We start from the raw sequence: 27,403 nt of genomic DNA, 5'->3' as shown, positions 1-27,403 counted from the left end.
CAAGTTCTGCAAGCATATCTCAGGCATATGTAGTGCTCTGCCACCAATCCATCATGATCATATGCACTCCTAGTCCTCATCCTGTCAATAGCTTTCTTCACCATCTCAGCGGTAAAGAAAATGCATGTCTCTCGACATGGTATCGGGGGGTTTGGTAGAGGTAGCTGTCCCAGAACTGAGTAAAGAGATGCTGCATACTCACCCCAAGTCTCTGTGGATATGATAGCCGGTGGAGGGGAGAGCTCATAAAATGACTCCCAAAAGCTCCTCTCTCTTAAGTGTGGCTCTCGTCTCTCTACACTCCTCATCATACCAACTGTTCTGGAGCATGCTCCCAGAACGACAACTGTGCTCAGGCTGGTTGTGTGGATATGCCTTTGTTATTGCATCATGTAAGGTCTCTGCCAGTATCTGGATAAGCTCCTCTAATGGAAGTCTCGGCTCCTCAGTAGCTAAGCGTCTATATATGCCATCTATGTAGACATAATCAGTCTCTGATGTGAAGCTGTATCGAGTATGTGTAGATGTTTGTGCCAATCGAGCTGTGAAAGAGGGGGGGAGAGAGAGATTGTTGCATAGTCCAGCATCTAAGGTCATTTTGCTCACGTTTTAAGGTCACACTACTTGATTGGTCTAATTATTGCCAAAGAGCAAGGGGTGTCTTCATGGACGTTTCTCTTTGTGCATCTCTTTAGGAAGGGCCTTCTCTTATAAACGTTTTTACTAAAAAGAAATAAGGTGAAGCCTCTCGTAGGCATTTGAAAACAAAATGTAAAGGAAGCTACTGTAGTCCTTTAATGAAGGGACCCTTTCACTAAATAAACAAAGGCACAAAAGAAATTTGTACACCTTCTCTCTGACTTTGTTATGTTATGTTGTTATTTTGTTACTCTGACTTTGTATCAGATTTACCACATTGTAACTTTTAGGTCTCATAGGTCACTTTGGCCTTTTGAAGACGTTAATATAACATTTCATTTCATTTTCTTCTCCTCTAGAGCATGTTTTAACATGCCAAAAAGATTGTGTAATAATCTTACAAAACGTGAAGAAGGTAAGTACGCAACTCCATGAATACCCAAAAAATTTCACACATGGATCGAGCTCAATGATAATCCTTCCAAGATTGTTGGAAGTGTTGTTATGAAGAGGCACAAGCTTTCCATTTTAGAGTATATAAGAATTAATTTTTAATTTACGAAGTGTCCCAATGTACAGACCAGAGGTTTGTCAGCAGTTGATATATATCTGTACAACAAAGAATGATGTAGATGAAGAATATATTCATGGTCCATGTCCTGCCAACGAGCTGACACAAAGTAGCACCTGCCGTGAGCAGGAGATGCTTATGGATTCCACCCCCCTGCAACATTATCTTTCTGCCCTTCACTATCTGAAATGAACAACTTAACAGAACCTCCTCTTGCAAGTGCTTGCACACTGTGGGAGTAATGAACCACAGTTTGTCTTTACTCACGGTTCATAACTCCCACAGCCTTCGTCTTCTGCAAACACTCTTTGCCTCACATCTCTGCCCCTCGATCAACGTTGTCACACAACATTCTGATGAGTGTGAGATCAGGAGCAGACTCCTCACATTAACAATCTCCATAGCAGCTGAATCGCAGTGGCTTTCCTCGCAGAAACATACAAAAGTACCTGTTTTGGTGCAGATCAGTCACCCTCCAAAGTCAAAATACTAGCGGGCATCCAGTCTTCGCAGGTGTCAGAAGCGTGCAAGCACTGAGGATTTCACTTGCAGACTGCAACTAGCCTTTTAGCCGCTCCGTGCTCTTAAAGCTTGAAGAAGATTTGATTTTTTCTGTTGTGGCCTTTCAATGGAGTATATAAGAAGGCCTCCATCTTGCAGTCCAGCCAGAAAGCAGTCTTCTGATGTCACTGACAGAGACAAGATTGGTGTGTTGGTTCCATCGTATCTTCGCACAACTTCAAGTGTATAAATTGACCGTACAACGATCTGTCCCTGGTCACCACCACATAGCAAAAACTCACCACAACTGCTAAGTTCTATGCAGTTTAAGCGACCGTTCGAGTCTGCGCTTGCCAAATGCTTGCCATTGATGGAGTACAAGAGAAAAATAAGATCATCCCTTGAGAAGAGCACCAACAGTCCATGCTTGGAGAGCACCAGCCTGGAGATAGAGCTTTTGAATGGATGCTGGATAGACTGGACATACCTTCCTTCTCTGAGAGTGTAAAGAATACAAGAGGAATCTCTAGATCCACTGATGACCAGGTCAAGCTCTACACTAACAGCTACACATGTGACAATGTCATCATGTCCAGAGAGGATATGGCGAGGCTTATCATACAGCAAGTTGTCCCATTTTGCTGACCTATCATTGGTACTCGTGGTGTCCTTGACCCCTTGCTTTTTGCTAGCATGGAACAAGACATCAATCTCCCATACCATCACCGTTGTATCATGACTACCGGTGACTAAAGTACTCCCATCACTGGATACTGCGACAACAGCAGACTAGAATGCTGATTAACAAAGCACAATAATATTCACAAAAAAGAGAAACCAAAAAGACGTCGAGAGAAATCTGAGCAATAACCTGCAACACAGCTGACCACATCCTTATGTTGCTTATAGCTTTGCAAAGAGCCATCACTGAGGGACATGATTCTGAAACTGTTATCCCAGAAACCACACGTCAAAAGATAATTCGATGCTCGTATCTGAATGGTTTGGAAGCACCAAGGGCCCAACTCTAAATTTTCTGCAAAAGGTCCTTTCATTCTGTAAGGTTGCGAAACCTCAGCACCAACGGCAAAGAAAGGATCCTGTTTTTTTTTTCCAAGAATTGCAACAAATTACTTTCAGAAACAACCAATCCACAACCTAAATAAAAAGACAGTTATCTCTATCAATAAAGACCTGAGATGAGGAAAACGTGAAGTTGCCCCCTGCCTGAGAAGCTGTAATCCAGTTTCTTAGCAGTATCTTGAAGTCATTTGTCACTAATACAACTTTGTTGTCTATGACCTCTACAAAAAGTAAAGCTTTTGGCTTCTCCTCAGCAGCCAATGGTGTTAGTATGCTTGCAGGCAGGGAGGAACTCAGTGTTATAGATGCTGGGGCATAGTATAGGGGTCTCGCAATTGGCATTGGTGGACCCCGTCGAGGATGCTTTTTCCGGAAAAGTTGAATAGGTGTTTGACCAAAGTTTGCAATTTGATCCTCCACAGCGGCACGTTGGAGCCTGTCCTCTAAAGACTCCAAATCTACTGCACCCTCATAGGTCAAATGGTAAAAAACATTTGCAGCCTGCTCACAGGAGAAAGACTATGTTTAACAAAATGTAGAACACCAAAACACGCAGTAGCTTACACACCTCTAAACTTTTTGCAGAGATTCAAACAAACATGCTTAACACAAGAGTATGCAAACCCTCTAGGCTGAGAATTCCCCATCTCGCAGAAGATGGGAAGCTTCTAGTCTTTAAATTTCACTTCTGGCTAGAACAATACCTCCACAGCCGGTCGGCCACGCTGTTTGTACCCAAAAATGAGGTCAATCCACTGATGAAGATGCTGACTGACGTATTCGCTCTCTAACGCTTCTCGATTTCTCAACACAAACTCTTCAGAGGATCCCTGTATAAATCCAAACAGCAATTGGTTACTGAACTAAAATGTCCTCTTTAACTTGCAAACATCCTGGACACATCTACCTTTGCCCATTGAGGTAAGACAACATTATCAAGTCGCTCTCCATCTTGCTTTACGCCCATGTAGTATTTATTTGAGTTGACAAGAAACTCCGGCATGTAGAAGAATTCAGGAATTAATTCCTTAACATCGCTTGTGTTGGCCAAGCAATTACTAAAAGCACCTTCAATGCTATGAAACAGTCGGTCTGCGTGATCAAACTTTCCACCCTGGTCATTTTTCAGGTAACAGCATCATGAATAGAATAGGAGCAGTGCAAGACTGACAACAAAAGCCACCATATAGAGTATTCTACGCAATTAACGTCCGTGGATTTTTCAAAATTCTTGTATAAATGACTACACCAGTACCACAGCTTGCTAGTAATTACAACAATTTGTGCCCATTTTCAGAACTAAAGACACTCACTAACCTAGGGTGCTCTTCCACTAGGATAGAAAATCAACATGAAGACCTCTGTGCTGCTGTATGCTCAAGTGTGAGCGTGTGTGTGTGTGTGTGGTGGCGGACCATATGTGTTTGTGTATATGCTTGGGTGTGTGTGTGTGTGTGTGTGAGTGAAAATCCTGCGCGTGAAAATCCTGCGCGTCTGCAAGTTTTTCCTGCTCGCTGCTGTGCCTGCGCCAGCAGCAGCAGTAAGCAGCGCGCCCTCCTGTTCGTCGCTGTTGACAGGTGCAGTGTTGCACAACAAGATTGTTGGTGACAGTTGCAGAAGGCTTTGCACGCCAACTGGGGTATTGTTATGTAGGACTGACAAAGCAGTTTGTATACAGGGTAGTGTCTCAGTCAAGCTCCATTTCTTTTGGCAGAATTTAGGAGATTTACATTGTTGTGGGTTTTGGTTGTTGCTTTCGGTGAAGCATGTACATAGCTGTGGTTCGTATCTTATTTGCAAGGTTTTCTCAACAGTAGACTCCAAAAGTTTCTCGCCAGTAGGTTTTGTTTGCAGAAGGGGTTTTCTTTTAATTTATGTTTGACTCACTGTGCGTCTTTAAGCATCAGAAAGCGATGGATTCCACGTCGGAGGCAGCTTCTGAGATAAAGGCATGCTTGTATGAGGACTTTGAGGAGGCTCGATAGGCATGGAATGGTCAGACGCCTGCTCTTGAGGTGCGCATTCCGGTGTAGGATCTTATGGACCCAGTTGCGCAGTACGCAATGAATGCAGTTATTCTGTTTTTCCTGGGGAAAATGCCTACTGCGCAAGATGTCGGCCAATGGGTCGATTTTCTCCTTAAGCGTCAAGCTGTCTGTGGTGTCTACTTTGGGGCGCGTGGATTTTATGAAGTTTTGCTCGCAGATATAGAAGCTCGAAATCTTTTGCTTGAGATGTCTACCCTCTTCTTTAATACACAGATGACACATGTTCTCCCGTGGGCACTCACTAAAGACTACCAGAGTCTTATTCGTCACAAATGCCTGGTGTGGGTGGAAATTGTTGATTTCCCTCGCACGTGGAGACATTTCCTGCCGTTGTTGGCTGCGCAGCTTGGGAAGGTTATCTGTCCTTCAAAATTGGATGCGAATACCAACAGGTTTTGTATTCTTTGGGACACGGATAAGATTACCCCTGATGGTATTATGGTTGACTCAGGTTATCCATGGGTGGGCAAGCGCCCTTTTAAACTTAAATGGGGAAAATTTGCGAATTCTTGTTTTTGATGCGGCAAATTTGGTCATATGCAATCCAAATGTCCAGAGCCAGTCTTGCAACCCCCTCCCTCTGCTGTTCCTTTGTCCACCTCTCTCCCTACTGGAAAACCCACAAGTGATGCCAAACCAAGTGGAGTTTCTACTGCTAAAGTGGCTTCGACTGTGGACAAAGGGAAAGGCAAGGTACAACGAGTTACTGATCTTGGGACTGGGACTGCTGTTAAAGGCAAAAAAGTTGGCCCTGCTGATGTCAATACATGGGTGGTGCCAAAAAAAGCACTGAAGATTCGCACGCCACTTTCTGCTCGTAATTACGTTCCTTCTATTAATGCTAACAAGAATGCATCGTTTAAGCAACTTCCATGCAATGACAATCGCACGCTGATTGATGCATGGGATAAAGCGATGCACTCTTACAAAGATGTACTGCTTGGTGAGGCTTCCACATCGCATGTGAACACTGTGGACACGTTTCCTGCCATGACTCAGGGGATGGGTCCTCGCACGGATGCAGTGGATGGAGACGTGTCTATGGGCACCTCCACTTGATTTTGAAACTTGTTGCTTTATGTACATATGTTTCCAATGCAAAGTCATATTAAATGCATCTCATACAATGTGCGTGGGTTTTGCAACCTGGACAAATGGCGGCTGACCTGGCACTATGTACATACATGTAGGGCAGACATAGTTGTATTGCAAGAGCACAATCAACACGAGTTTGCTGGTCAATGTTCCTATTTTGCCGGATATTAGATTGCGTATGCTGGCTTGCAAGATTTCTTTGGTATATTGATGATGATTCGACATGAGCTTTAGCCTGTTATGTTATACAACGATCCGCTTGGTCAGTGGATGGTTGTACAATGTTTGTTGAATGGTCCAGTTCATGAATTTGGAGGTACATATGCATATACGGCCTCTGGGCAAACAACTGCTTTGTGGCGAGAAATCTTGTCTCACCCATGGACATCGAATGCATTTTTGTGTGGAGATTTCAATAATACTCCTGATTTACTTGACAACACCACAGGACATTCGCATATGTTGCTTACGGAGAAGCATAACTGGGATCTTCTAGTTGCCTCTGCTCAAATGATTGATATATGGCGTTCTTTGCATCCTGATGCCTCTGGTTTTACCTTTCAGCATGCTGCTCATTCCTCTTACAAAGCACGATTAGATCGTTGGTATTTGCTTAATGGGCAACAATATGAAGAATTTGTATGTGACATGAGAATAGATTATGCTTCGTAGTTATCGGATCATTATCCTCTTTTGCTGTCGTTGTCTTTTGGACAGTCTCTTTGTGATCGGCCTCTTCACAAGAAACGTTTGTTGCATGTTAATAATGCCCATCTTACTCATGAAGCTTTTCGTCACATGGTTGCCGATATTATTCCCCTGCTGTTGGCTCAAATGCATATTGATTTGGATGCTGCTTGGTATCGTTTTGTCATGAGAGTAGAAACTGTGATTTCTGACTATGGTAGGCAACATATGCAGCGTATTCGGGAGACTGTCGGTGATGCGAAACAGGTTAGTCAACGATTACATCAGCTGGCTGATTTTCGCCCATTGTCTGGCTCTGAGATGACAGAGTTATGTGAAGCTCAAGTGTGTATTCAACAAAATGATAAGAGGAAGCTTGCTAAGTGGCAGATGCGTGCCTGACAACAGGCCTTTATGGATAAAGGTTGTGCTTCGAAGAAATTTTTTAAGCGGTTGCATCATTTGAGAGTCTCGCAGTCGATTAAACGTGTTATGCTTCCCTCGGGTGCTTGGACTTCTTCGAAGCGAGAATTGGCTGAGGTTATGGTTTCACATTACCGTACGGTGTTTGCTGCCCCATCTCAGCCTTCTTCGGCAGCTTGTCGAGCGCGTGAATTGTTGCTTTCTTATGTTCGTCCGATCCTGTCTTCGCAGGGGGCACAATGCCTTGAAGATCCTTTCTCTGTCGCCGAATTGCATGGTGCCTTGCTTGCATTGGGCCGGTGGAGATCTCCTGGTTGGGACGGACTTACTATGGAATTTTTCCTCTCGTTTTGAGATGACCTTAAACAACCATGATCTTCATGATAAATGTGGCATGGGAAAAACAGGATCTGCCAATTTCATGGAAAGAGGGCTTACTTAAGTTGTTGCCCAAGCAAGCGCTTTGCGAGCAATTCTCTCATTGGCGGCCTATAACTTTGATGCCGGTGATATACAAGATTTTGGCTAAAATGTTGGTCCATCGCATCAAGGACCATTTGTTTACAAGGCTTCATCAGGCTCAGTATGGTTTCATTCCTCGTCGTCAAATCATGGACAATTTGGCCAATCTTATGATTGGCATGGAATATGCTAAGTATACGCAACAAGATGTGCTCGTCATGCAAGTTGATATTGAAAAGGCCTTTGACACTGTGCATTGGGACTTCATTGCTGCCACAATGAGATGTCTAGGATTTGGTCCTAAGTTGGCAAATGTGGTTTATTTCTTGTATGATTGTAGTACGTCTTCGGGCATCCTGGACGGGGAATTGACAGAATCGTGGCCGCTCGGTTGTTCGGTTAGGCAAGGTTGCCCTATTAGTGCTTTGCTGTATGAAATTGCTTCTCATCCTTTGTTGATGTATCTTGATCACTTGACCTTTGCGCAGCGTCTTCATGATTTGCAGCTACCTTCGGGTCATACTTTTATTGGGCAGGCTTATGCAGACGACTCGCTATTTATGCCCCGCAATTAGCAAAATGATGTTCAAGAGATAATGAACGCTTTAGAATTGTTTGTGCTTGCGGCTGGTCTAAAAGTCAATTTCCGTAAATCAAAGCTTCTGCCGCTTCGTTCTTGTGATTGGCCAGGAGAGATTGTTCTTCCAAATGTAATCACTAGGCATTTGGGTTATCCAATTGGATGGAATGTTACTCACACGCAGAAAGTGGATTGGGTTATGAATCGCCTGAATGTTAAACTGCATTACTGGAAGCTTTCTACCTGACCGCTACATGTTCGCCTACGAATTGTTCAGAGTATCCTTGTGGCATATGTTCAATTCTTTTTGCCATTGTTGCATTGGCCCCATCATTGTCTTGACTCTCTCATGTCGGCCATTTTGTCTCATTTGTGGCGAATGCGTGCTCACAAAAAAGGGTTGCGCTAGATATCGATGGCAAAACTATGTACACCAAAGCGCTTTGGTGGTTTGAATATATTGGACCTCCGTAGGCATGTCATTGCTAGGAAGGCTATGCTTTTGCCTACACTTGTGCAACAATCTCAGCCTTGGACTCTTATGTTTGCACACTTGACTCAGCATGTGGTTACATCTTCATTTGGTCACTGGCAATCATCCATGTGGGAGGCAGTATTTGGTAAGATGGATGCTCGTATTCCTGGATGCCCTCTTTCTTCCACCTTGCTTTCTGCATGGAAACAGGTTACGATTTATCTTTCCTGGAATGCTCGGAGGGAAGGAAACTCGCTTCGTGCGGAGAGTCTTCATTGGAGTCGGGCTTTTTCTCTTACTTTGGTTGACTGCTCGCCTCGCCAGGCGTAATTCCTCTCCTGCCGTGGCATTCGAGTGGTTGAGGATGTGGTGGATGCAGATGGTTTCACTTTTGAGTTTCCATTTGCCGCTTGCCGCTTTGGGTTGGGCATGCACTATCGCCAGATTTGGAGAGAATTACAACAAATGTTGTCAGGTTTCTTGCCGGTTTCACCTTTGGCAGATGGTGATCGCATGTCTGACTGGAAGCTTGGGGAAATGCCATTTCGAGATATTTCTGCTGGCCGGGCATATGCTTTTCTACTGCCTCGTCCATGGATTGCTAGTCATTGCAACGCTATTTGGCACATGCATAAATCAGATATTTGGTGGGGCAGGATTATATCTGCACTATGGGAAAGTCGTTTGCCGTTGAAAGAGCGTTTGTTTCTTTGGCGGTGTTTACTTGGTGTGCTCCCAGTGGGTACCTTTCTTCGGATGCGCCGTACCCGATCTTCATCATGTGTCCGTTGCTTATCTGCCGATGAGGATGTCTGTCACCTCTTGTGGGATTGCTGTGTCACTCGAGAATTCCTTCGTCGGGTTTCTGCGTGTATGCGGCTACGTTTTCCCACGACGGTCTTCCATAAGCGGTTTTGGATTTTCGTTATCTTCTCGCTGGCGTTGCAGTGCTTTGCAGCCTTCTTCATGTGGGTCAGGTTTTGGGCATACTGGAGCCTGTGGCGGCAGCGTAATGGCTATATGTTCCATCGCATTCATACGGATCCACTACCTTTCTTCAAGATTTCCCTTCGGCAGTCTTTGATTTGCCTTGGAAGTTGGTGATATCACAGCAGAGATACATCAGCTTTCTTATGAATGTTTTTAGCTATTCTATACCGCCGAACACTGTTGTGTTCCTTTCCTTGTACATCTTTTTGGTGGGTTTTCCTCTCTTTGAGGTTTCCCACAGATAGCTAAATCAAATTGATTTACAAAAAAAAAGTGTGTGGTGGCAGAGTAAAGTCATAAAAGTGTGGCATGCGAAATTGCCTCTGAAGGAGAGACTGTTTATGTGGAGATGCATCGTTGGGGTTCTCCTGATTGCCAAATTTCTGCGATCTAGAAGATTGGCCTATGCGTGATGTGTTCGATGCGGTGCAGCAGTTGAGACCATTCCACATTTACTGTGGTCTTGTTCTTTGTGGACTACATCTCTACTGCTCTTCGCACACGTTTTCCTGGCATGCATTTTGGTAGATCTTTCTGGATCTTTGGAGTATTCCGCCATTGATTCGGCCGTATGCATACTTTTTTGGCTGGGTCAAATTCTAGGCGCTTTGGACGGTGTGGAGAGCACGTAATTCACTCATGTTTCAACAGATGCGAGTGGACTATGTTTTCTTCTTCAAGACATCTCTTCTGCAGTCTCTCTGAGTGGCCTGTGACTTGGACGAGATTCCTGTTAGCCATTACGAGCTCTACTTTGACTGTTTTTGATTTCCTATTTGTAGTATTTTTCATGGGTTTTCCTCGTCTTGAGGTTTCCCATTGGTAATTCAATCTGACATTACAAAAAGAAAATATGTGTGTGTGTGTGCGCACACTTACCGAATTTATAGCCTCCTCCTTCAGTTGTTCCAACTTCACGATCCATCCCGCTTGCAAAGTTGCTGCTTGAGCATAGATCCCTTGGAACGACGACTTCTACATCACCTTCATTGGCTGATAAAGGGAAGGGGAAGCAATCTAGAGCTATCCCCACTATATCAAAAGAGAAAAATAAAGGGAAAGCTATAAACATAGATGCATGGATGGTCCCTAAGAAACCTGTTAAGCTTAGAACTCCGGCTTCTTCGCGTAATTATGTACCGCAGCCAAAGATTGTGAGTCAACGCAAACTCCCTTGTAATGACAATAAATCTTTGGCAGCAGCATGGGATAAAGTAGTTCGTTCCTATAAGGATGTGCTTTTAGGTGAAGCTTCTGGCTTGGATCCGCATCCTGGGCCAAGTCAACCACTAAATTCCCCTTTGCATAGAATGGATGAAGACATATCCATGGGCCTGTCGACCTAGCTGCTACTTTCTTTGCCCTTGTACATATGTGGTGTGATGAATAGCAGTACAGTATGCATCTCATATAATGTGCGAGGGTTATGCAACCCCGACAAGTGGAGGCTAACCTGGCACTTTGTACATACATGTAAGGCAGATGTAGTGGTTTTACACGAACATAATCAGCATGAATTTACCGGATAGTGCTCTTATTTTGCGAGTTATTGGATAGCTTATGCTGGCTTGGCTGGTTTTTCGGGTGTTCTGATGCTAGTTCGTCATGAACTACAGCTGGTTCTTGCTTACAATGATTCTAGTGGTCGATGGATGGTGATACAATGTATGTTGCATGATCAGGTGTATGTGGGTGGTGTTTATGCGCATACGGCATCTGGGTACATGGCTGTCTTGTGGCAAGATATTAGCTCTTATTCATGGACTTCGAATGCATTGCTTTGTGGGGATTTCAATGATGCACCGAATATCTTTGATAATACTATTGGTCATTCTCATATGCTACAAACTGAGAGGCAAGCTTGGGATAATCTTAGTGCTTCTATGTACATGCAAGATCTCTGGACGTGTCTACATCCTGATGCTTTGGGCTTCACTCTTTTAAGCATAATGCGCGCACCTCTTATCGTGCACGATTGGACCGCTGGTATTTGATGAATTCGCAACAACATGATGAATTTGTCTATGAGATGAGAATTGATCATACATTGATGTTATCTGATCATGCTCCAATTATTTTGACCTTGCAATTCGGCCCGCCAGCGTGTGATCAGCCTCTTCCTCGGAAGCGTCTTCTGCATATGAATAAGGCTTATCTTTCTCATGACCGCCTTCGAGATATGGTTAATAAGGTCATTCCTCCACTCTAAGATTAGATACATTATGATCCAGATATTGCATGGTATTGTTTTGTCATACATATCCAATGCATTCTCCAGGATTATGGTAAGCAATACATGCGTCAGCTGCGTGGGGATGTTCATGAGGCAAAGTTGGTTTGTCAAAGTCTACAAGAGTTGGCTGACTCAAGACCCTTATCGGCTTCACAAGAGGCCGCTCTTTGTTAGGCTCGTCTATGCCTACGTCAAAATGATCAACGCAAAATTGATAAATGGCAAACTCGCGCTCGCAAACGGGGCAGCTTGCAACCAGTTGTAGTCTTGCGTGCAGAAGTGTGAGGGTGGGTGGGTTGTTTCTTCTGCAGAGTGTAGGAGTGGTGAATTTTCTTTCCCTGCGTAGGCTTTAGCTTACTGTTCCTGTACAATTCGTGGGTGCTTTCTTGGTTTTATTGTTTTTCGCTCTCTGTTTTCTCGCTTCCCTGTGTGGTGTGTGAGAGAGGTGTGATAGTGTAGGGTTTTCCCTTGATGGTTGAAGAAGCAGTGTATAAGCACAGGAAGCAGGTGGACCTCTCCTCAATGGATGCGGCGAATATCATTAAAGAATATCTTTCTGAGGATTTTGCGGATGCCCGGAATACCTGGAAAGGTTCCGAACCTACTACTGAAATGGTGATTCCAGTGCAGGAGTTAATGGATCCATTGACCAAATATGCTTTAAATGCGGTTATTCTGTTTTTTCTCTGTAAAATGCCCTTTGCACAAGATGTAGGCCCGTGTCGACTTTTTGCTTAAAACACAAGCTATCAAAGGGGTGTATTTTGGTGCAAGAGGCTTTTATGAGGTCTTGTTAGCAAATATATATGCTCGCTCGCAGCAGATGTTAGAAATGTCACCTCTGTTTTTCAATATGCAAATGACGCATGTATTGCCTTGGGCACTTACTAAGGATTACGAGAGTTTGATCCTCCACAGGTGTCCAGTTTGGGTGGAAATAGTGGTATTTTCACATACTTGGAAACATTTTCTACCTCTTTTGGTAGCACAGTTAGGCAAAGTCATATGCCCTCCTAGCCTACAATCGATTTTGCGTGCTTTGGGATACACAAAAACCCATTCCTTCTCGAATAATGGTCAATTCTGGGGATCCTGTGGTCAGCAAAAGGCCCTTTAAACTTAAATGGGGTAAATTTGTAGGTGCTTGTTTCGGCTGTGGTAAATTTGGACATATGCAATCTAAATGTCCAGAGCCTCTGTTAAAATTGCCGCCCTTGGCTGCTCCTTTATCTGCAAAGAATGATGTTCCTCTCTCTCCTTCGGCTGTGAAGACAAAACTGGGTGACTCCAATGGAAGCAAGCAATCTCAACAGGATAAAGATAAAAACAGGACTGCCAAATGTGAGGATTGATGCTAAGGGTAAAGTGAAAGTGGATAATTCTAAAAATGGTTGGTAAACTCCAAAAAGGGTGGTTAAGACATGTGTTTCGCCAGTGTCAAGAAACTATGGTTCGTTCTTATAAAGATGCCTTGGTTACTCTTGTATCTGCGCCAGAAAATAAGCAATTCCCTTCTTCGCAAGGAATGCATATGGATTATTCGTTGTTGGATGTTGGCATGGATGAAGATGTGTCAATGGGCACTACTTCATCATAGCCTTTCCTGTAGTTCTCTTGTAATATTGTACATATACATTCTCTTATCAGATGTTTTACATACAAAGTGCGTGGGTTGTGCAATAATGATAAGTGGAAGCTGACCCGACACTATGTACATATGCATAAAGCAGATATTGTAGTTTTGCAGGAGCATAATCAACATGAATTTGCAGGTCAATCTTCATATTTTGCGGAATTTTGGATTGCTTATGCTGGCTTCGGTAGTTATTCCAGTGTTTTGATGATGGTGCGTCATGAGTTGCGGCCAATCTTGGCACACAATGACCCGAAGGGGCGATGGATGGTTGTTCAATGTCTTGTTTAGGGAAATGTTTTGGAAGTTGCTGGCGTCTATGCTTATACTGCTTCCGCCCAAAAAAGCCACCTTTGGCAAGATCTGAGCAAATACCCTTGGCAGTTGCATGCATTTTAATGTGGGGACTTTAATAATGTGCCTACAAGGTCATTCGCATATGTTAAGTTTTGAGCGTTCCTGTTGGGATAATATGGTCAGTGTTGTGGGTATTCTAAAATTCATGGGTCCTCAAAAACTCTACAGACAGAGGTGCATTCAAGATATCGAGCACGATTGGATGATTGGTATTTGCTGGATTCCCAGCAATATGACATGTTTGCATGTACCATGAGGGTTGATCGTTCCTTTACATTTTTGATCATTTTCCTCTTTGGATGCAAATTTATTTTGATGCTTCTTTAGATGAGACTCATCTTCCCAGTAAACGGTTTAGTGCATGTCAACAATGCTCATCTTTCGCACAAAGATTTCCAAAATATGGTTCAAGCAGCAATTCCTTCGTTTGAGGCTCATATGTTTTTTGATGTGGATGTAGCCTGGTATCGCTTTATTATGCGTATGTAGGCAGTCATACAAGACTATGGTACTTGGTATATGCAACGTCAAAGAGGCAAGGTGGAAGCAGATAAGGCAATATGGCAAGAGTTGGAAACTCTTGCAGATTCTAGACAACTCTCTGTCTCTCAGCAAGAGACATTATGTGCTGCTAAAGTCTCTTTGATGCATAATAATAAGCAAAAATTGGACAATTGGAAAGTCAGATCATGGCAATATGCTCTAATGGATAAAGGCTGCTCATCAAAACAATTTTTTAAGCATTTGCATCATTTGCGGAAATCTACGGACATTAGAAGAGTGAAGGACAATGTTGGACAATGGACTACTAGTAAAATACAGTTAGCCCATTGCATGGTGGATCATTTCCAACGAGTGTTTGTATCTCTTGAAACTCTTTCACAAGAGGTCTTGCATGGTAGACAATTGCTCCTATCGTATGTACATCCTATTGTGACTATGGAAGATGCAGACACACTTGAGGCTGCTTTTACTGAAGCTGAACTATGTAGTAGTCTGCTTCATCTTGGTCGTTAAAAATCCCCTAGGTGGGATGGTCTCACGGTTGAGTTTTTCCTTTGCTTTTGAGAATCTTTGTAACAACCTCTACTTTTTATGATGAACCATGCATGGACTACGCAATCCTTACCACAATCGTGAAAAGAAGGTTTGGTGAAACTGTTGCCTAAGCATGCGCTTTGTGAATCCTTTCCTGATTGGCGGCCTGTTATCCTTATGCTTGTCGTTTACAAATTGATGTCGAGAATGATTGCCACACGGATTAAAGATCATTCTTTTTTTGGCATTCATGACGCTCAATATGGATTTATTCCTCGCAAGCAAATTATGGATAATATTGCTAATGCTTTCATTGGCATTGAGTATGCAAAGTATACTGGCTAAGATGTGCTCATTATGTTGGTTGATATAGAGAAAGCGTTCAATAATGTTCAATTTTATTTATTGCACAGATCATGGCGGGCTTAGGTTTTGGGTTGAAAATGCGTCGTGTGGTTTGCTTTCTCTACGAACAGTCAATCTTTTGGAATAATAAATGGTGTGCTTACAGAGTCATGGAATCTTGGTTGTTCAGTGAGGCAAGGATGTCTGTTGAGTGCTATGCTATATGCTATTGCCACTCATCCTCTGCTGCTTTATTTGAACTCCTTAACGGCGTCTGGTTGTTTGCATGGATTGAAATTACCTTCTCGTGATAATTTTGTGGCGCAAGCGTATGCGGATGATTCCATGTGTTGGCCTAGGAATCATCTGGATGATGTTCGTTGTATCATGGATGCCTTGCACATTTATGGGTTGGGTTGGCTGCTAGGCTTCATGTAAACTTCCAAAAATCTAAGCTTTTGCCGCTACACCAAAACGAATGGCACTCTGTATTATGGCCAGGCGAAATAGTAAAGCCTGATCAGATAGTGAGGCACCTTAGATACCCATTGGCTTGGTCGGTAAGCAATTCTAAATGTTTTTTTTCCCCCCTAGAAAAAGATCCTTCTACTAGTTAATAAAACTGCCCATAGGGCTACAACCACCTATACAAGAGAGGGTTACAACAATCCTGAGGGGGAGACTCTCCCAATGAAAAAACAGCATATGTACAATGAGGCTAAATCAAGAGATGGGAGGAGGGAAAAGCTACACAGGTGGACGGTAGTGCCCTCTGAGCACACCATGGACCATGGTGAAGAAAGGCTCAGGGCACAAGAATCGAAGGAAAGCCTCTCTATGCTCCTGCATGCGGTTGGAGCTGCCTTAGAGTCTCTCGAACTGTCCTCGGAGAGTATGGATCAGCTCTAGCCAAAGATCTCGAACTGTCTCTGCTGGTAGTACAAGGCGAGCCTCAAAGATGCGGAAGCAACGGGCCCGCCAGATGAACCAGAGTGTCAGGCCGCAGATGAGCTCCCAAGACTCCTCTCTTCACTGCACCACTCCTGTGGAGTAAGCTCTGTAGTAGGCTGGAGTGTAGGTCAACCCCCCTGCATCACTATCATCCTGCTGGTGGAGGATAGCTCAAACTAAAGTGCCGGGCCCGTGAGGGTGGACCCAGTCTCGAGAGCTGATGGGTCAAGGATCTATGACACAAGTCCTCCCGCAGATGCCCACAACTTGGATCCTCTGAAAACAGCACTGCCACCTGTGGGGCCTCTACTGAAACTCGGTGTAAGCGTCCCTCACCCTGTAGCTCGAAAAACAGGGAGGGTACAGTCTCTGAGAAAGCCCGAACTGTGATGAGAACCTCTAGTCGAGTGGAGGCCCCCATCCATCTAGGCACTACAGACTCGAGAGGTGTGAGCCACTCATCAGCTGGTACTGCCTCTATGATGTCCTGACACATGCTCTGCACCCCTCTCATGCCCTGAAGCTGGATGCCCTGAAGCTCCTCTGACAAGCCTGAGAACTGTAGCAAGTCACCTAAAGTGTGTGCTGGACCCTCTGCCATGGGACCCCAGGAAACATGAGGCCTACTACCAACCAAGTGGCCTCTCTGAGTGCTACTCATGGGGTTCCAAACAAGGGGCTCTTTCAGGCACTCCTCTGTGCAAGTAGGCTAACGCTGCTCCAGGCCTCTCCGCAGCTGCTCCTAAGAGCGGAGTAGACTCACAGCAAAGCGGTCCTCCAATCTCCTACTTAGGCCAACTCTGCCCATCTTTGTAAAAATCCATCTGGTCGAAGGTCACCAGGGGCCTCCAGCCTGAGGAGCTCTAGCACTAAGCCGCTGAAGCAAAAACTCCTTCGAGGGCTCCTCCCCAGGAAGAAGTCCTCTGACGACAAACTTCCCTAGAAGGGCTCTGCTCTGCTGTGCTGGGTCTATGATCCCCAACCCTCCCTGAGAACAAGGAAGAGTGATGACCTGCCATGCCACTTTGGCCCATGCTATCTGAGTGTCATGCCCTGACCAAACCTCTACCTGGCTGATGCAGGAACTTGAAAAGATCTAACAAGAAGTGATGTACCACATAGTAGCCAACAACACCTGGTTGGCCACTACAACTCTGCCTGCCAGAGAGTCGTGCGGAGCTCCAATGTAGCAACTTCCTCCTGATGGACAGGAGAAGGGGAGCTATCTGCTGCTCAGGAGACAAGTCTAAGCCAACCTGACAGCCCAAGTATCGAACTGTAGTCCCGGGGAGAATCCATCTGAAACCCTCACCTGGCAACCAATCAAGCGTACGAGCACTACCAACCGAGAAAGCCACTGTCTTTCTCCAGTTGATCAGTGCGCCTGATGCACAACAAAAGGTCTCAAGAGCCTCCTCACACCTGTGAAGGTTGGCCTCCTGGCCATCCAAGTACAAGGCTGAGTCGTTTGCAAACTCAGCATCCAGTAGCTCATCTCCCTGAATAGGGAGCGCTAAACCACGTAGACTAACTTGCCGTGAAACCAAAAACCTGCTCATCGCCTCAGCATAAAACAAAAAGAGGAAGGGGGCAAAAGGGCAGCCCTGTCTGATCAAATGTGTGAGCATGAAACAATCACCTCTACCTCCTGACAAAAGAACCTGACTGTGTGTCCGTCTGTATAGAGCCGAACACCTCTGATCCAAGCATCTGAGAAGCCCATCCTGCGAAGAGTGCCCTTCAAAAAGTCTCAGTCAACTCTATCGTAGGCCTTCTCAAAATTGAGAAGAAGTATCACCAGATCCTCACCATGGAGACGCGCGAGGACAAAAGCCTCCCAAAAAGTAAAGATGTTGTCAAGGATACTACGCTCCTTGACAAAGCTTGTCTGTGTCCCATGTATAATGCTTCTCCAGAAGTGGCTGTATCCTCAAACTCAGAGCCTTGGCAAGAATTTTGCAGGATGAGTTGAGGATGGTGATGGGCGGTCACTGTCGAATCTCATCCAAGGAGCCACCCTCCTTGGGAATGAGGTAAATCAGGCCCTCACTCATGCTGTCAGGCATCTCTCCTATGTACAGGATGTACTGAAAAGTGTTGCAGAGATCTAAGCCAAGCAAGTCCCCGTACTCTAAGAAAAATCTAGGAGTCATACCATCCTCACTTGGACAGCTACCATGGGGAAGTGCTCTAAGGGCCGCGTGTAGCTCCTCTAGCTGAAGAGGCAGTTCAAGCCTCTGGCGCATCTCCTCAGCCACAAGACAAGGCATATGTGCCCACACTTGCTCTCTACATGCATCCTCAGGCTCTGCACACAGTAGGTCACGGTAAAAGTCAATAGCAACTGCATGCATGTCCTCTGGCTCTGAAGCAACAGACTCGTCAGGGCTCCTCAAATGGCCGACCCTGGCATGCGCATGTCGGGGCCCCACTGTCTCAAAGAAAGCCCATGTTTGAAACTGGCCTGTGGGGCGGTAGGCTTTGACTTTCACCCGAAATTCTTTACTTTAGACACACTCAGAGAGAATGTGCGAAGGAAACGTGCAACGGGAATTAACACTTAAGTACACACACGGCTCGGAAGCTAGAATGCTCTGAGTAGACGCAGACAACTTGTAGGCCCCAAAATTGGCGCCCCTTTCGGTATTTCTTTATTCTTTAGGAGGGTAAATTACAAGGAAGAGTCCTGGGAATCCTTCACCTAAATCCAGCTAGATACCATCTGTTTTGGCCAAATTTCGGCAACATAACAACCCCAAAACTTGCGTGAAACTAATCCCCCTACTAGAACTCACTTCCACTGGCATATACCTCTAATCCCTGCCCAAAAACAGTAAATTCAGTACGCTGTATGTACTAGTTTTTGCCCTCTTTTCAGTCCCAAACAGTCCCCTAACTGTCCTCTGCTAGTGGGACACGATTCCCAATGGTTCTGGCGTTCGTATGGCTGAAAAATAGTCAATTTACAGCGCATACACAAGTCTGAGGGTGGGTCGGTTGTTTCTTTTGCAGAGTGTAGGAGTGGTGAATTTTCTTTCCCTGTGTAGGCTTTAGCTTACTGTTCCTGTACAGTTCGTGAGGCGAAGAGCAGCAGGAGAGGAAGCGCTAGCAGAAGAAGAGGGAGAGAGAGAGAGCTCACGTTTTTGGGGAAAACTCAATAAGTGAGTTTTGGGTTTTCCCACTTTTATTATAAGTGACCTTTAAAAAATGTGTCCACGTTCATATTGTATAAAAATGTACAAAAAAGGGGGTTATTTAAGCCTTTAACCCAACAACCTCACACTTAAAGGCATAAATGGTGCCTTTAAGCTACGTGACTCCCACCATCTCTATGCATAGATGATGTTGTGCTTTGGGTAAGCACTTAGTGAGAGCGTCGGCTGGATTTTGTGATGTATAGACCTTAACCAATGTAATAAGGCCATCCTCAAGCACTTCTCGTATGAAGTGATACCGCACATCAATATGCTTTGTGTGTGCATGAAACATGGCGTTCTTTGCCAGACATATGGCACTCTGGCTATCACAACCAAGCATAGGTGCCTTGGCAGGCAAACCAAACTCACTGCATAGGCATGCTAACCAAATAGCTTCTTTGGAAGCCTCAATGGCTGAAATATATTCAGCCTCTGTCGTAGACAATGCAACAATCTTTTGCAATCTAGAACACCATGAAACAGCACCTCCCGCAAGAGTAAATACATAGCCACTTGTGGATTTCCGTGTATCCACATCACCAGCCATGTCAGAGTCACAAAATCCCTTCAACTCCATTGGTCCTTTACCATAGCAGAGGCATTTGTTTTTAGTCCCTTTCAAGTACCTCATAATGGACTTCACTACATCCCAATGCAACCTGCCTGGATGAGCCATAAACCGCCGGCTCACAACTCCCACTGCATGGGCTATGTCAGGCCTAGTAGCAACCATAGCATACATAAGTGAACCACAAGCTGAAGCATAAGGCACACTTTGCATGTCATTGGCTTCTTCCTTTGACTTGGGACAATCATCCTTGGAGATTTTAACATATGGCTGTAATGGCACACCAAGAGGCTTTGCTTCAGCCATGTTAAATCTGTCCAGCACCTTTTCAATGTACTTTTCTTGCGACAAATACAATAGGCGCTTGTCTCTTTGCCGTGTAACACGTACTCCAAGTATATGTTCAGCTGCCCCAAGGGCTTTCATTGAAAACGCAGATTTCAGCTGCCCTTTAAGAGCATCAACAGTGCTTCTTTTCTTTGCAGCTATCAACATATCGTCTACACAGAGCACAAGAATGATAGGGTTGCCATCCTCATCACGTTTGGTATACAAACAATGGTCTGCATGGCTTCTTTTGTAACCATGTTTAAGCATGAAGCGATCAAACTTCTTGTACCACTGTCTACATGATTGTTTCAACCCATACAAGCTTCTATTGAGCATATATACCAAATGTTCCTTGCCAGGGATAACAAAACCCACGGGTTGCTTCACGTAAAGCTCTTCTTCCACATCACCATGCAAGAAAGCGGTATGTACATCCATTTGGTCCATTTCCAAATCAAGAGCAACCACAATGGCAAACAATACACGCAAAGTGGTCATCTTCACAATAGGAGAGAACACTTCCTGAAAGTCTATGCCTTTGGTTTGAACATATCCCTTTGCCACAAGCCTTGCCTTATACTTGGGTTTTGCATCAACAATCTTGATTTTATACACCCATTTGTTAGGAATAGCCTTCCTTACTTTGGGCAATTCAACCAAATCCCAAGTATGATTAGCATGAAAAGCTTTAATCTCTTCCTGCATAGCAAGCTCCCACTTGTCGATGTGCTTACATCTCTTTGCCTCTTTATACGTAAGAGGCTCTCCCTCATCTGTCAGCATAATGTAATGCAAAGAGGGGTCATATCGACTCACAGGCCGTCTTTGACGAGCAGACTGCCTCACCCAATGATCCACATTATCCGGCAATGGGTTTACATCATGTGACACTACAAAATCATCAAAAATGGGCTGCTGTACATCATTTTCAACATTGTTTCTTGGCTTTAAATGCCCTTCAGGAGCCTCAATTTGCTGTCCAACATCATCTGGCTCAAACATCACTGGATCATCTACATTTTCAGCCATTTGTGGTGTATCCTGAGGGTCAAAAATAGGCCTGACAGGTGGCTGGTCATGCTGAAATTTCACCCTTTTATGGTCATGCTTTGAGGCACAATTGTTTTGAAGCAGCCTTGCCTCATTAAAAACAACATCCCGGCTGCATACAATTCTTTTGAGCTGAGGTAACCAAATTCTGTAACCCATTTCGCCTTCTTCACCATATCCCATGAAGAGGCCTTTAATGGACTTCGCATCTAGTTTACTCCTCAACTCAAGTCTAACATGCACAAAAGCTTCGCAACCAAAAATGCGTAAGTGATCATATGAAGCAGGCTTGCAAAACCAAACCTCTTCAGGGATGTCACCTTTCAAAGACATGTGAGGGGATCGATTGCATATATGCACTGCAGTTTTCAAAGCTTCTCCCCAAAATCCATGAGAGAGATTAGCTGTGGACAACATGCATCCCACCCTGTCACAAAGTGTCCTATTGAATCTTTCAGCCACACCATTAGAAGAGGTGTATGGCACAGTAAGCTCCCTCTTAATGCCCAAATTTTCACAAAACTAGTTAAATTCAGCACTTGTGTACTCCCCTCCATTGTCTGTACGCAAGCATTTTAGCTTTCTACCAGTTTGGGTGGTCACAAATGCATGAAATCTCTTAAACGCAGCAAAGGCTTCATCTGTAGACTTAAGCAAATAAACCCAAATTTTCCTAGAATGATCATCAACAAAGGAGACAAAATAACATGCACCACCCATAGACTTAGTAGGCATGCTACATACATCGGAATGTACAAGATCAAGCACACAAGATTTATGAGAGACACCAGAGTAATAAGAACGCTTTACTTGCTTGCCATATTGACATTCATTACAAAAGTCAAGCTTTGTGCCTTTAGCATCAAGCTTGTTCAAAGTACAAAGCTTAGAAAGACCCTTTTGGCTCATATGGCCAAGCCTCTTGTGCCACAACTCCATGTGAGAGTTAATTTCAGCCAATGCAATAAACTTGCCCAACACGGCCTTTCCATGCATGCAGTAAAGTGTCCCTTTCTTTGTGCCCTTTACAATCAGCCTTGAGCCTTTAGTCATTTTTCATGACCCTCTCTCAAACAAGATGCTGTAATCATGCATATCCATCAGACCAACAGAAAGCAGACTCTTCTTGATTCCCGGCACATATCGAACATCATGCAAGACAAGCTCATTTGTGCAATCTATGGAGAGATGCACAGTGCCAATACCCTCAATGGAACATGCATGATTGTTTCCAAGGTATACATGGCCACGCTTGCCCGCATCAAAAGTAGAGAAACACTCCTTGATAGGAGTCACATGAAATGAAACACCGGAATCAACAATCCAAGTCTGGGACAATGTATCATTGACAGTCAATAAAGCATCAATAAGATCACTCTTGGTGATCGGCATGTCCTGTGAATGAACATTTAGAGAGGCATCAAAGTCAGAAGCATCATCATCTGACAAAGTGGCACACAAGATGTCCTCTACATCTGACAACTCCTCAATCACGACACTAGAAGCCACATTGGCCTTCTCTTTGTCCTTTGAGCTATCATGTGCATCTGCCTTGACTTTCTTCTTCTCTTTCTTTTTGTCTCCGCCAGTCTTTTTTCTTTCTAACTTAGCTTTATAGTACCTGCAATCGGGTTTCTTGTGACCTTTCCTACCACATTGATAGCAAGTCACATCACCCTTGCCTTTGCTTGCATTTCCCCTTTCTTTACTCTTACTCTTACTCCTTTGTGCATAAGCATTCTTCTTTTCTGTCCTGCCTCTAACCATGTTGGCAGAGCTGCCTCCCTCTCCACTTGCTTTCCTCCTGATTTCTTCATTCAAGATAGAATCCCTAACACCATCAAAGGTCAAATTGGGGTTATTGGACAACGAAACCACCAAAGTTTCCCATGACTCAGGTAAGGTCATAAGCAAGAAGATAGCTTTCAGCTTATCATCAAAAGGGGGCAAGCTAGAATCCTGTAACTGCGACAAAGTACCTACGAACAATGACAAGTGCTCTTCCACGCTCTTGGACTCATCTAGTTGCATGCCAACAAGTTTTCGCATCAAGTGCACCTGGTTGACAGGCGTTGTATTTTCATACTTTCTCTTTAACTTCTCCCACACATCAAAAGCAGTTGTGAGACCTTTCACATCAATGACGGTCTCATCTGTCATGGCCATTTTAATGTATGTAACGGCTTTCCTGTTCATGCTAACCCATGCTTCATCTGTCATATTTTGTGGCTTCACCTGTTCAAGTGCCCCTTCGCAATCCTTAAGAAATAGGATTCCCTGAATCCTCTCTTTCCAAAGATCAAAATCTGTACCATCAAACCTCCTAATCTCGAAGAGGTTCTTCACATCCGAAGAAGATGAGGCCATAGTTGCACGAAATAAGAGAGATAATACGCTGAATTTTTGGGCAAAATGCGCAAAAAACGGAGTATAGCCTCACAGAGATGTGCACTACAGCTCCAAATGGTCACAGGAGCAATTTGGGGCAAAATAGGACGTTTTGGGCACAAAATTCAATTTCTGAAATTTATGCGCAGGAAATTTCAGCGAGCGAATTTGTGCTCGAAAACAATGAATTTAGTTGTTTTTAGCCTCAGAAAACATACATAAGGCTAATACACAGCCTTTAGAAGCATGTAAGCACAAAAGCCCCCATTTATAGTATCAAAATTGCATGAAATTGAGCCACAAATGGTCATACATCGACAAAATTTGTCAAATCTGCGTAGATTGCATCAATTTGCACTTTCCTGAATGTAATCGCACCATAAAAACACTTCCAAAAACCTGCATAAATCTGAAATTTGCTTAAAACACCTGTTTTAGGGCTTGTTTTTCGGCAATTTCAGGGTTTTCGGGTAATGAGGACTTACCAAAAGTATTCCCACACCTTAATACATCATTTGCAAAACCTGTATTTTCGCTGTCATAACCTGTAATTTCCTGTTTTTGACCTAATTTCAGCCTGTTTTAGGTCAATTTGGATTGCCGGGAGCTCTCTAGTGTCCGGAGACAAGTCCTTTGGCGACGAAATTGCAAAATCTTGCGATAAAGATGACCTTCTTGGCTGAAATTCAGCGTTTGCAGGTTTGGGGGCAAACCCTAATCGGACTCTGATACCCGTTGATGAGCGCGCGGCGGTGTGTGCAAGTGAAAGAGCACGCGAGGAAGTGTAGTGTGTGTGCAGAGAGGGGAGGCGAAGAGCAGCAGGAGAGGAAGCGCTAGCAAAAGAAGAGGGAGAGAGAGAGAGCTTACGTTTTTGGGGAAAACTCAATGAGTGAGTTTTGGGTTTTTCCACTTTTATTATAAGTGACCTTTAAAAAATGTGTCCAGGTTCAATATGAACTTAGACAAAGTATAAAAATGTACAAAAAAGGGGTTATTTAGGCCTTTAACCCAACACAGCGGCACTCCGGAGGGCCAAGACACTCCAAGCTCCATCTTCCAAGCTTGGGCCTTGATTCCTTGAGCTTTAAGGTTTGCATATGTGTTGAACCAAGCATGAAGAGCGGCAGTATGTGCATCAAGTGAAGGCACTCCCACATGGAAAACAGACTTGCAAATGTATTTTTTGTGGGCATGCATGAAAGGGTGGTCCCTTGTGTATCTGTGCACATATGTTGGGCATTGTTAGCCATGGTGTGGGAAGCCCATGTGATGAGGCGCCGGCCAATGTTGTAGAGATTGTCACAAGATTGCATGCAAATGCAAGGCCAGAGAAAGAAGACAAAGGTGCTTTTGTAGATGCATTGGTCAATGATTTGGGAGGAGATGCCTCTCAAGGAGGTGATTGGATCTTCTAAGTCTAATGTGGGGTCCTCAAGCAAGAAGAGGAAGGCTGCACAAGGGGGACTGGAAAGTGCATTCGGCTTGCAAGCATGCAAGCAAGCAGACCAAGCCTCGCGCATGTTTTTTTATGCTGAGGATGTTCCTACATGGAAAGTAAGGAGCCCTTACTTTTTGGAGATGGTGAAAGCAATTGGACAAGCAGATCGTTCGTATGTTCCCCCCTCTTACCATTCTTTGCGCACTATAGAATTGAATGAGGTGATCAAATGCGTAAAGACTCAGATCATGGGTGTGCGTGAGAAATGGAAGAGTGTAGCAGGCTACAGTGTCACTTTCACAGGACACACAGTTAGTACAATTGGTTTGGTCTGGTTCATACTGGATGGACTCTCTGGGCTGGGCTGTGACACATGGCAGGGATACGGACGGTGGTCTAGTGGACATCGTGGCTAGGTCACCACCACCACTCAGTTTGGAGATAGACTTAGATGGCTGACATTTATGAGCCGTTGGTGGCTCTTTATGGTTGTACATATGAGTAGTAGCTGTTGGGTCATCAGGATCATCTTCTTCATATATGGTCCAGCGCCGTCGTTTAGAGCAGTGAGTCTATACACACAGCACGTCTGTACCATCCCTGCACATCTGAGCCTCGACACCCCCATTGTACCCCTGAGACCACCTCGCCCCTCCAATAGGCCAATTTTGTGCTCAGGTGCGGAGAGTATGGACATTATCAGAGCAAATGTCCATTGCCAGAAGGGTCCCCTTCTTGCAGACACTACCTTGAAGCTAAGGATCACTATAGTAAGGACTGTCCAAAAGAACGCGCATCCACATCTGCAAGCACAAGCCAGAACCAACAAGAGCTTACATTCCTAAAGATCAACCTAATCACAGTCAGCACCCTTCCACAGGCCCCGCCTTCCACTCTTGTAGTTGCCTCTCAAAATGGGTTGAAATAGGTGGAAGAGCCTGCTGGTGTGCATGGGCACAGAGAGGTGCTCTTGGTCTCAGCCTCCTTGACGGTCCAACTTTTTCATCTCCAGTCACACAAATGAGTCAACCTCCCCTAGTAGCTGACAAACCAACAGGTAGTGCCAAGAGTCAACCTACCTCTCTTCTCTCAGATATATTGATGGTGCTTTCATGGAAGCAGTAGAGGACTTGTAGAAGCTCAAGATACCAGAACAAACACTAATCAAAAGATAGAAGCTTACAGCAAAGACTAATCTTGAAAAACACCTTTCAGCAAGTGTCATTGTACGACATGCTTCGACTTGATGCAAATTTTTGAAGTGACACCCTTTCCATCATTCAATCTCTGTATCCGGGTGCTAGTGGCGGGCACCTACCAGTGCAGCCCTTAGAGTCCTACATGATTTCATTTCCCGCTGCTCCACTCACTGATTACAGAAGTCCTCGTCTCACCGCGTCACTTCTCCGGTGTCATAGTGGATGGTGGGTCGGGTATCAACTTGATGCCCGAATTCGCTATGTTGGCATTGGGTCTCCAGCCTACCGGGCCCGCTCCCTTTACAGTGACTTTGGCAGACTAGAAAACTGACTACCCTGTGGGAATAGTAGACAAGATCCCTCTGTAGGTACAGGACTTCACATCCAACCTAGATTTTGTTGTAGTTCGCCTCTCTCAGATAGAGGGCGGATTTCCATTACTCATTGGAAGACCATGGCTCCGACACACAAAGGCATTACATGATTCGGGATTATCTGAAGGTTGGTTCTGTTCTACACTGACTTGACACGTCAGCAGTTTGTGACATAGGCCAACCACTACGTCATGCATCTCTTGCATAGAGAAAGGGGCTAGTAAAGTGTGGCATATAACCTTTGTAACCACGGGGCTAAACATGAGACCAAACCTCTTCTTTCGCATGGAAAATATCATCAATCAACTAATCTACAGTGTGAACAAATGCTCAAAAAAATTTGAAGCTATGTCAAGGACCTCATAAAGATTCGAATGCAACCTGTCTGCAGAATCTCGTGAGGCCTTAATAGAAGTCCCCTTGGGACGCTCCCGAAAGTGTGCAAAGAAATCGTTATTCATCCTATCCGCTTTGGATATCCATGTCGCTAAGCAAGCGTGATAGGCGAATTTGGATTTCTCAGTCTAAATGTGATTAACACTCTCTAGTGTCAACCTCGTGCTCTCCCAACTCTTGGAAACCCCTCAAGCTGCCGGTGTATGCAACTCAAAACGGTAAGGTAACTCACGTTCTCTATAGAGCAGGCCTCAGTGCCTCTATAGACCTATCTATTTGCAAGCCTAGAAAGAGATAGTGATGCATGTAGTTAGATGGACATGGGAACTTCTAACCAATGCATGTCCAAACA

General features: G+C 44.5%; 1 protein-coding gene across 5 annotated transcripts in view; it reads right to left on the bottom strand.

Moving 5' to 3' along the window:
- Nucleotides 1-1,050: 1,050 nt before the first annotated feature.
- The window catches only part of LOC147432788 (binding protein), a 252,004-nt gene continuing 225,651 nt past the window's right edge, over nt 1,051-27,403 (bottom strand). For all 5 annotated transcript variants that reach the window (XM_086492599.1, XM_086492600.1, XM_086492601.1 and 2 more), the window contains 5 exons: nt 3,702-3,908; nt 3,499-3,624; nt 2,906-3,295; nt 2,583-2,811; nt 1,051-2,484 (listed from right to left, as the gene is read on the bottom strand). In XM_086492599.1, the coding sequence (XP_086348725.1) occupies nt 1,778-2,484; nt 2,583-2,811; nt 2,906-3,295; nt 3,499-3,624; nt 3,702-3,908 (1,659 nt within the window). In that variant the 3' untranslated portion in view covers nt 1,051-1,777. The remainder of the gene's footprint in view (nt 2,485-2,582; nt 2,812-2,905; nt 3,296-3,498; nt 3,625-3,701; nt 3,909-27,403) is intronic.

This window comes from Adiantum capillus-veneris, chromosome 20 (assembly GCF_014529385.1).
Source record: "Adiantum capillus-veneris isolate H3 chromosome 20, ASM1452938v2, whole genome shotgun sequence".
NCBI lineage: Eukaryota > Viridiplantae > Streptophyta > Polypodiopsida > Polypodiales > Pteridaceae > Adiantum > Adiantum capillus-veneris.
The sequence above is the reverse complement of the archived record's forward strand: the minus strand, read 5'-3'. Positions and strand labels throughout refer to the sequence as shown.